Below are 10,560 nucleotides of genomic sequence, written 5' to 3'. Positions count from 1 at the left end.
ATCAAGTCTTATGATATGTCCACAAATATTTATATGGTATCTTGTAAGACCTAAAATAAAATAAAATTAGTACCAAGCATTAGAGATGCTCTTATAAACTTGTTGACCATCTATATATAAAAGATCATAGATCATGATTATCTAACAAAATTAATTTGTATTTATTACATTCAATTTGAATAAGTAAAAAATCATCTTATTTTAGTTTGGTCCTTAATTCACATGATTTGAATTTGACTCAATAGATATGATTTGATCTGATTTGATATGATTATTAATAGAAAATATCTCAATTACCTATTTTATTCATAAATTTATTATTTTAATAACTAATAAATTAATCAAATTAATTAATTAATATACATAATTATTATAATTAATTTGGTTTAATAAATTAAAAGAAATAAATTAAAAAATACTACCAGAAAAATAATTGTATGTTAGTATCTTAAATTTATTTTTAATAATGACCTAAATAGATAAATCTAATTGAATTGAATAATTATATAAAATATTTTATATTATTAATATACTAAAATTAAATTCATTTTTCGGTACAGAATTTTATAGGTGAATTTTATATAAGATTAAGTTATTTTTTATTTTTTTATTTGTTTTATCTGTGTTACTTTATTTAATTTTAAGTAGCGTCATATTTATAATTATCGACAGTATGATATTTTATAAAATATAAAAATTAATTTTTTTTATAATTTAAATATCAATGTTTGAGTTAATTTTAATTTAACTTTTTTAAATTAACGTTATCTTTCATTTAGATCTTGATTAATTTAAAATACAAAAATACTAATCTATTCTTTTCTCTTTAAATAATAACAACTTTAATTTATTTATTGTCTTTTTTTCTTTTTATATTTTGTTTAGCAAAAATAATATATGGATTAGGATGGAATTAAGAAACACTCTATGTGATACATGTTTCGCACTAATAAATTCATATGAAATAGAAGAGAAGAAAACAGAAAGTTAAAAAACACTGAGTTAAATGGTGTAAACAGATTCATAGAAGTCAAATGTCTGTGTATTCTCATATCTCATCTCATTTTTTAAAGTTCAAACACATTTTGAATGTACGAATTTTAATTATATTTGTTTTTTCCCTCTTCAATAAATACTACCATCTCTTCCTATTTTTGCTATAGGCTTGTCTTTTATTTAAAAAACACAAAAAAATGTAAAAAGAAAAATCAAAGAAATTAAAGTTATTATATTTAAAAAATTAAATGCTCTTTTAATTAAATAACTATGTAAAATGGTGTAAACAGATTCATAGAAGTCAAATGTCTGTGTATTCTCATATCTCATCTCATTTTTTAAAGTTCAAACACATTTTGAATGTACGAATTTTAATTATATTTGTTTTTTCCCTCTTCAATAAATACTACCATCTCTTCCTATTTTTGCTATAGGCTTGTCTTTTATTTAAAAAACACAAAAAAAATGTAAAAAGAAATATCAAAGAAATTAAAACTGTTATTATATTTTAAAAAATTAAATGCTCTTTTAATTAAATATCTATGTAATTCTTATCTAGATATAAATTATATTTTAATATATTGAGTGGTAAATATAAAAAAATATATAATAGATAAGTTAAAATAACGAATAATGAGATATCTATCTATTTTATTATATAAAAATCGAATTTTTGCACTTAATGATAAAACTGACGTGGCATGCTTTTGAGAATGTTTTCTGATTTATTTCTTTTAACTCATTAAATATAATTTATTACGGTGGATTAATTATATCAACTAATTAATTTGATTAGATATTTAAGTATCACAATTTAATATTATGTATATCAATTAATTGAATATAATTGTTAGAGTATAATTAGTATCAATTAGATCAATTAGCATTATTTAACATATCTGAATATTTATTATAGGATATTACGTCTTTATTATTTCGATTCTCTTAGCACCTATAAATATCCTTCTATATTGTATCATTCTACACAACTTCAATACACACAAACCTTTTCTCTATTGCTCTCTCTTACCTTTTTTAATAATAATAAATATAATTTAATTTAGTTAGAAGTTCATTATTTTATAGTCTTCTATAAAATAATCACTAGAAAAAAAGAATTTAAAATGGCATTGACATTACAACGGTTTTAAAGAACCGCCGTAATACCCAGTTATTATGGCATTTTTTGTTGCTGCCATAATTAACTTTGGGTTTGGTGGCGGTTCTGGTGATTATGGCGGTTTTGAACTGCTGTTTTCACACGTATATAAAACAAAGGAACTGCAACCCTAGCTCGTTAAACGAAACACATCATAACGGCACTCTCGATCTCCCTTCTCTCTCCTTCTTCTCCTCCGTGTAAAGAAGCTCTCCACATCGCCGTTCTTCCCTCTCGGGCTTCTCTTCTCTCTCGCCGTCTTGTGTTCAACCAGTCAACGATCTCAGATCTTGGATCTTGGATCTTCCTTCCTCACATCTGCCGTTGCCCGTTGACACTGCATGCAAAACCGGCAAGGTTGTTTTCGTACAGTCGATGATCTCAGATCTTGGATCTTAGATCTTCCTTCCTCATATCTACCGTCGACACTGCTTGCAAAGCCGGCAAGGTTGTTTTCATAACCTTACCCCCTCCTCTCTCTCTCTCTCTCTCTCCCCAATCTCAGATCTAGTGCCAATGTCTAGTGTTCTGAACTGGTTATGTTGATTAAAGACCACTTGTTATCTGAACTGGTTTTGTTACGTTGATTCAAGTATCTAGTGTTCTGACTTGTTTAAATTTACATTTGTATCTGATTCTGATTTAGACAATTTTGGGTTTGTTAATTGAGATGTATTAAATTTTATATATCTTCCAATTTAGGTTATCATAGCAACTTGTATTTCAGGCTACACCAAGACTTAGCGAGGATAAAGTCAAGCAGTGTGTTGATCCGAAACTTGGAGCAGAATATCCACCCAAAGTAATTGCTAACGTGTTACTCTTATTGCTGAATGATTTTTATTTATTTATTTTATTGATTTTGGAAGTAGGGGTGTCATTTTCTTGTGTGGATTGAGCATGAATTTGAATCTGAAAGCTTCGTATGATGGTATATGCTTCTTGTCATTCTTCTTTTAGTTGGTTTGGAAGCTTTGTGGTGGCTTGTCTAGGTTTTAGGTTTATGAATTGTTATGCTTCTCTTGCTGTTGCGTGAAATTTTTATTTGTTTATTGTGTGATTGTACAGTTTTTCTTATATGGCTTGTCTAGTTTTTCTTATTGCGTTCTGCTTTTGTTTTTTCTTGTTTGCTGGTTCAATTTTTAAGGCACAGTTTCTGGATTAAAATAGTTCTCAAAGCACTCCATTTTTAAATGTTCTCAATGACCAGTCAGGTTTTTAGTATATTCTATTCCTTATTCACATGTTAGGCCTCTTTTTAATTCACATAGCTTGTTTTTGCTGACCCCTTTTTATATTTTAACTTTCAGTTTCAATTTTACATGTCTTCGGATACCCTATATTGACTATTAAACTCACTTGTCTTACTTGTGTTTGAGACTTTCAGCTGGTTTTTAATCAATTACTCAAATAGGCGCCACCAGATTTTGCAATTGACCAAGGAATGAAGAAATAAGAATTAATTGAAAACAGATAGTGTGTCTTTGTGTTTTTATGTAAACCAGTTGTTTGATTATTTAGATAATTAACTAACTTGCTTTAACTAACATGAATTTGTGGGTGATAATTTTTCATGTGAAACATGTTTTTTGCTGTATCTGATTTTTGTTGCTTTAACTAACCAAAAATTGCTTACCCTATATCTGATTTTTGCTGCTGTTCTCCAGCAATTGTCGTTGGTTTGCTTCTTCAAGTGTTTGAATTGAATGCTTACTTCAGTGTTGCAACAATCTATTCTTTATTTTTAGTATTTATCTTGCATTTAACCTGATTTTGGAAATTAAGATAGTAATCTTGTTTCCTTAAGTGCTCTTACAAATACTAGAAATGAGATCTTTTCGTGAAAGTTTTTTACCTTGTTGCGTTGGTTTGTTTCTCTCTCAGTTTATGTATCATGGTCTATTCCATTACATGAGCTTGTCAAATGTTCTTTATTTTTGTAGTAAGAAAAGTTTTGTCAACATGGATTTTGTGATTTGATAATGTCACTTCATTATTATTCAAGAGCGTACTATCCAATTGTGTTAACTATGTGCTACACAAGTCATATTTTAGACAGCCATCACAATGATAAAGATAATGCTTTCAGTTATCGTGGCAGTCATATAATGTGGCACCAAGCACCCACATGGCACATGAATGAATCTCTCTCAGCTGACCTGTGCTACCTAAAGTTAGGCTAAGAATACTGAATTATCTGCGGATTTCAGTGTCAAATACATGAGCTGCATTCATGATGGCTGAATTTATCTTTGCTGCAGTTTTTGAGCTTATTAACTAGTCAAAATTTGACATTGATTATAGTTGTTGCTGTTGCAGTCAACTGCAAACTGATTTTAATAACTCATTGCAACTTGAATGCTTTCAAATGACATATTGTAAAAAGGAAAAAAGAAAAATGAAATAACTAACTTATTTTAATAACTAGTCAATTTTAAAGTGCATTCTATTTAATTTGAGCATCTCTCTACTAAATTAGTGAAGTATTTGAAATTTGAATCCTATATTTTGTTCCTACTTATTTTCTTCCAGTTAGATTAGATTAGATGCTCTGCTATTTTTTTCTTTCTTTATCTTTTCTCTCTTTGCGCATGCCATTTTACTTTTCTCTGTAATGATTATCTAATTTTTATTTTTATGAACACAGGGTCAACAACCTAGCCTTGCCAATTCAGTTAGATGGCTTCAAATTCAGACATCCACTGCCACTGTATGCCCTCCTCACTTCCTATTTATATTTGGTGTTGTATGAAATGTATACAATAAGCCTTTATCGCGTGTATTTTTTTCCTCTGTGAATGGAATTACTGCTATATTTCCTAGCATTGTTATATTGGTAAGTTGGTCTTTGGGGGGGGGAGGGGGATTTTGATACTAATCGTGATATTTTCTGGAACTTTGTTATCATTATTAATGTTGTTGATAACTTAACCATTTATTTTTCTATCTTTCAGGATCTACGTTCTGAGTTGAAGGAGCTAATTCCAGAATATCAGGTTCGTTCTGTTATTTTAAGCTTTGGCAGTGATACCTATTTATGTTGGATAAGCTGATTTAGAATATTAAAGATCATCATCATCAGTGGAGGACAGAGCATCTAATCTCTAATCAAATAAAAACTTTCTCTCGTCAACTTGCGTTGACTTTTGATCCATTTGCATGGTCCCATGTGAGACACTATTGGTTCCTATGTATAAATAATATATTATATATGTATACATACAAAGTCTTCTTTTTCATCATATAATAAACAAATTTAAGGCAAAAATAATAATCGATATGGAGAACATGGAGTAGTTTTCCTTTCATCATGATTAGGATTAGTGCCAAAATTGCATGTCTTAGTTATTACTATTAGCAATATGCTAATAAGCTGATCAGCTCATTATTAGTTCAGACTTCAGACTATGTTACCATTTTAGAGTGTACTCGGAAAATTAAGTGAAAGAAGCTAAGCCATGTATTCAGTATATGTATCTTGTGAAATGCATGCAACAGAGCGGTGCTCTTAATTATTAATAAAATACTTCCATAACATTCTTAATGTTAGTTCTTAAAGAAAATCTAAAAATTGGACTTGTTGAATCAATAAAAACTAAATGTTTAAAAATTTGGAATTCAATAATTGAGATTCAACGAAAATTGTACTTGACGTAGACCAATCCAAGTAATTCAATTCATTGGATTTTAAACAATTTTAGTTATTGTCTTTGATTAATTCACTACATGCTGACCGATTCTAGACTTGAAAATGATCTAATTCTCAAAATTATAATATATATGGAAACACAATCTGTATTGCGTTTGATCCATTACAGACTTGAAAATGATCATTGCTCTTATCTCTTGTTTATAAGCTCACAATGTGACTGATTCGTTGGATCATCCTTTGTCATGTTTCTGGAACTTTGTTCTCATTCTAATTCAATACTCTTAGCTTAACTCATAAGCTTTGTTTTCACAAAAAGAAATATATATCTAAATTACAAGAATGGTTCCAATGGAGTTAAACTGCTTCCAAACTATTAGTTGAAAAATAAACCTTTGTCTGCTCTGTTTGATTCTAGATTTCTAGTTCACACATATGCACTCCAGATCTATTATTTATTTCTTCTTCTTTTCTTTTTTTTTTCTAAATACATTTTTTAAATGATAAAATTAAAAGGCAATTAATAATTTTTTATGTGAGATTAATATACTATTTCTATTTTTCAGATTGATGAGTAATGTCTTCTTTAGTTTCTTAACTTACCCAGCATCTTCTTTAGATCATATATACAACTACTTGAGAAGGAAAAATTCACAACGTCACTGTTACAGCCACGAAATTATCATTTGAAAGAGATAATTATAATTTTTTATAGTTTCTTTTAGAATACTATTTAAGTATTTGTTTAATATCTAATTTGCACATACAAGAATAATTTTCTTACCTTTAGAATATATATATATACTTTTAATGAATAGATTTTTTTAAATCCCTATTTGTAGTTCCTCTTAGTCATGTTAATGTGGGACATCACTCACAAGAAAATAGATGGAAGTTATGTTAATGAAAAGGCTAAAGAAATAGCGGTAAGACTAAAGTGCAATAAGTAACTTGTTTGTATTTCTTTTTCTTTCTTTTTTATAAGATAATACTATTTTTGATTCTTTCTCTTTCTTTTTATATATGTAGGAGAAGATTGAAGTACATAGCAGCCAACAACCGATGGAATTAACTGTTAATTCTCCTCTTAATACTCTTGGAGTAGTTTTTGGGAAAGAGCACCCTGGTCGTGTTCGAGGTTTAGGTATGAGAGCTGTTCCAACAATTGCTTTCAAGAACAACACTACAAGGATTAGTCAAATGAATTTAGGTTCTTCAAATGATGTTGGCACATCATCTACTTGTGGTCCAAATGTGCAAGAAGAGTTGGATACCGTTAAAGCGCAATTGCAAGCGCTAGTCTCCTATATTGCTTCTAAGGAAGGGGGTAAAATTCCAATACAATTGGCTGGAATATTTTCTACTCAACAAGTTTCACAGGTACATTCATATTCTGCTTATGATTTCTATTATTAATATAATTAGTAGTAGTGCTAGCTTATGCTAGAGTGATAGTAATAAAATACAAGTTTAACAAAAGGCATATACTTTCCTTCTATTTATGAAACTCACGGTTATGTGAAATTCTAAAGAAGAGAGAGTGTAATTTATAGTATAGCCTCAACCACACACATAAGATAGTTCAAGTAGTGGAACACAACACAACACTGCTTTAGGTAAAGGCGCAAATTAAAGTCTTACCTTCTAAGCTCAACATAACACAAAACAGCTTAGCTTAAATTGTCTAAGGAACTATAATGGAATTCGTGTTTGGATTTCAAATTTTGAACAACGAGGTTTGGAAAATGATGTCAAACCTGTTTTTATACTCTTAAATTTTTTTATCAATTTAATGAGAAATATGATGTGGTTTATATGGTGCTAATTAGTTTTCATGTGTAGTTGGCTCTATAATCTTAAATTGGTTTCATTATTGTATCAATGCTATGTAATTAGACATGATAAATGTATATCAATATATGCCTTTTTCTTGCATTTCTTGTGCTCATAATAGTTATATTTTTGTTGTAGGGATTGGATCAAGAGAGTGAGATTCCATCACCAAAAGAGTTAGGAAGTAGGTCTTTTGGAGCAAGCAACAAGGAAGCATGATCTTGCTTGATATGTTAAGACGTATATTAAGAATTATATGTTAAGACGTATTATTGAAAAATGTTACTTTGATACTTTGTTTTTGGATTATGACACACTACAACATTTTTGGCCTAAGGTAACACTTATTCGAAGTAACATTTAATAAAAGTTGTCTTAGATAGGCAAAGACAACATTTTTAATAAGTTGTCTTTGAGTAAGGCAAAGATAACAAAATTTTTGGCCACCCATAGAAAGAGTTGTCTTTGATATCTAAAACAACATTTATAAAATGTTACAAAATAAAAGCTTTAAGACAACATTTTTAAATAAAAATACAATATTTTATATGAGTTATCAAAAATATTAAACAAATAACATTTATAAAAAGTTGCCTAAAATTGTTTATGATTAAAAATTAAAAGAAAAAACTTTTAATTATATCCCTAGCTATTACCAATTATTTTTTCAATGAAAAAATAACTTAAACTCAAAAAAAGAAAAAAGAGCTTCACTTGTTCCACTTCACGCACATACACAATGAAGAACCCTAACATTTCTCCCCTGCAACAACGTACAAACCATACCCATTCTCCCCTTCCTAACGGCAACAGTAGGTCAGCAGCGTTCAATCGCGCGCACGGCGACGGCGCGGTGCTCTCCTCAACGGGCAACGGCGCGGTGCTCTCCACAATCCCTAACATAGCCACTGCAACAACGCACCCTTTCTCCCCTTCCTAACGGCGACAGCAGCGTTCAATCGCGGTGCACTCCTCCACGTACGGCGACGGCGCTGTGCTATCCTCGATGGGCGACGGCGCGGTGCTCTCCACAAGTCCTAACATAGCCACTGCAACAACGCACAGACCCTTTCTCCCCTTCCTAACGGCGACAGCAGCGCTCAATCGCGGTGCTCTCCTTGACGGGCGCGGTGCTCAATTGCAAGAAACCCCTCTCCCTTCTCTTCTCTTTCTCGTTCTTCCTTTGTTCCACCGTTTCCAGGTATTTGAAAAAACTAATTTTGATGTTCTTTGAATTAATTTATTACAGTTTAGTTAGAATTTAATTTTTAGTTAGTAAATTACTTAGTTGTTGTCTAATTTGCTGTTCTGTGATTTGTTGTTCTACAGATTATTATTGCTGTGTCTAAAAGTTTGTTATATATATATAAGAGCAAATAAAAATAAGTTTACAGAGTGATATAGAGATTATTGAACTCAGAGGCTAAAAGCCTGCGCAAACATTGTAAACAATTTTGCTGTATAGGGCAACACACAAAGAAGTGCTAATCAGAGAGAATATTTAGGATTAAATAGGACAGAATGTCAGAATAATTTTGAAGTTTCTTTACACAAGCGTTCATATTCTTATGCTAATTAAAATATAAAATACATTCTATCTTGTCTTGTTTTGATAGGATATTCTCACGCTTCATCTAAATTATTATTTGAATAAAAACCGTCATCAGTATTGATTTACATTATTTTCATTGTTCTATTACCATTATTTTGTGTGTCTTGTAGCATGCCGCTGAAGCATTTCTACATCTTTTGTGCTCATTGAGAGAAGAAATCAGAGGTTGTTATGCTCCAAAGATGAGTTCCTTAGCAGACATTTTTGCTTCTAATAATAGAATTCTTACTCGAATACATAGGGACTGGCAGAGTGAGCATGAAAGATGGCACCAACTCTACCTTGGACCTTTTGATGGGATTCTTAGTAGCAGCTTGACCTGTCAGAGTTGCTCATCCCAGGTATAGAAGGCTTTCAATGCAGTTCTCTTACCTTTGCTGTTAATTGTGTGTACACTTTATGTATTGTCATACAGTTTTGATTTGACACTGTTGCATTAGGAGGAGAAAGGTTCCAAGGTAATCGAAATGGCTAAAATAGGAGAAATGTTAGAATTAACTAATTGATTTTGTATGATGACATGGGTTAGATTTGAGAAGTTAAGAAAAGACTCAGTTGTAGCTCTATCTAAAGATAATGGTACTCCTAACCTTTATTTCTAATGTAAATGTTTTCTCGTATCTGTTTGAAATTTTAATTTAATTTCAAACTGTATATTTGTTTGTTTTGCAGATCTCAATTAACTTGGAACAATTTAATTGTTTGCCTCTTTCACCTGTACTTAGTGGTTCCACCCTGGTGAGTTTCAAAAATTCAGCGCCAATTATATTGTTGTTTTAATTTCAATATTATTTCTTGGGTAACTGAAATTCTGCAAGCCTTCATGAGCTCCCTGATAGCTGATGTCTCTCGCTTCAGATATTTGGATGTGCACTGCTGGATTGTCTGAAGTAATTCATTGTTGCTGAGCATGTTGAGAACTATCACTGCCACTACTGTTGGCATAATGCTGCGATCAAGTATCTTTCATTAATGGAATGAAATGAGGTAATTATTTCGAGGAGAGAATAATGAAAGAGGAGAGATATGATTATCAAGTTTCATTTGTTCTTTTAATTATAAACATAGAAGAAAATATGTTTTGGTTACTTATTACATTCCACTGTCGTCAAGTCTCACAAATATAACACGATTATTCCTTGAGCTATGCTAATACATCTTGTCCGGCTTTAATTTAAGTTTGAGCTTATTTGTAAAAGTATTACATAATCAAAAACATATATAATCAAAATTTTAACTAAAAGTTAATAATAATAATTTAATTTAATGATAACAAGTAGAAGTTCTTCATCTATTGACCGAAAACAGCTT

General features: G+C 30.4%; 2 protein-coding genes across 2 annotated transcripts; both read left to right on the top strand.

Annotated features, from left to right (window-relative positions):
- Window positions 2,360-7,982, top strand: LOC107646864. Its single transcript, XM_016351009.2, has 7 exons — window positions 2,360-2,512; window positions 2,883-2,957; window positions 4,803-4,865; window positions 5,110-5,151; window positions 6,647-6,730; window positions 6,834-7,184; window positions 7,776-7,982. The coding sequence occupies exons 5-7, from the start codon at window positions 6,659-6,661 to the stop codon at window positions 7,854-7,856; spliced, it is 504 nt and encodes a 167-aa protein (XP_016206495.1). The 5' UTR covers window positions 2,360-2,512; window positions 2,883-2,957; window positions 4,803-4,865; window positions 5,110-5,151; window positions 6,647-6,658; the 3' UTR covers window positions 7,857-7,982.
- On the top strand, window positions 9,394-10,243 carry LOC110263942 (ubiquitin carboxyl-terminal hydrolase 27-like). The gene is made up of 3 exons (XM_021105786.1): window positions 9,394-9,590; window positions 9,922-9,987; window positions 10,108-10,243. Exons 1-3 carry the CDS (start codon window positions 9,432-9,434, stop codon window positions 10,141-10,143), a joined length of 261 nt encoding a protein of 86 aa, XP_020961445.1. The 5' UTR covers window positions 9,394-9,431; the 3' UTR covers window positions 10,144-10,243.

This window comes from Arachis ipaensis, chromosome B06, assembly GCF_000816755.2.
Source record: "Arachis ipaensis cultivar K30076 chromosome B06, Araip1.1, whole genome shotgun sequence".
NCBI classification, from domain to species: domain Eukaryota; kingdom Viridiplantae; phylum Streptophyta; class Magnoliopsida; order Fabales; family Fabaceae; genus Arachis; species Arachis ipaensis.
This window is presented reverse-complemented; position numbering and strand designations above follow the sequence as displayed.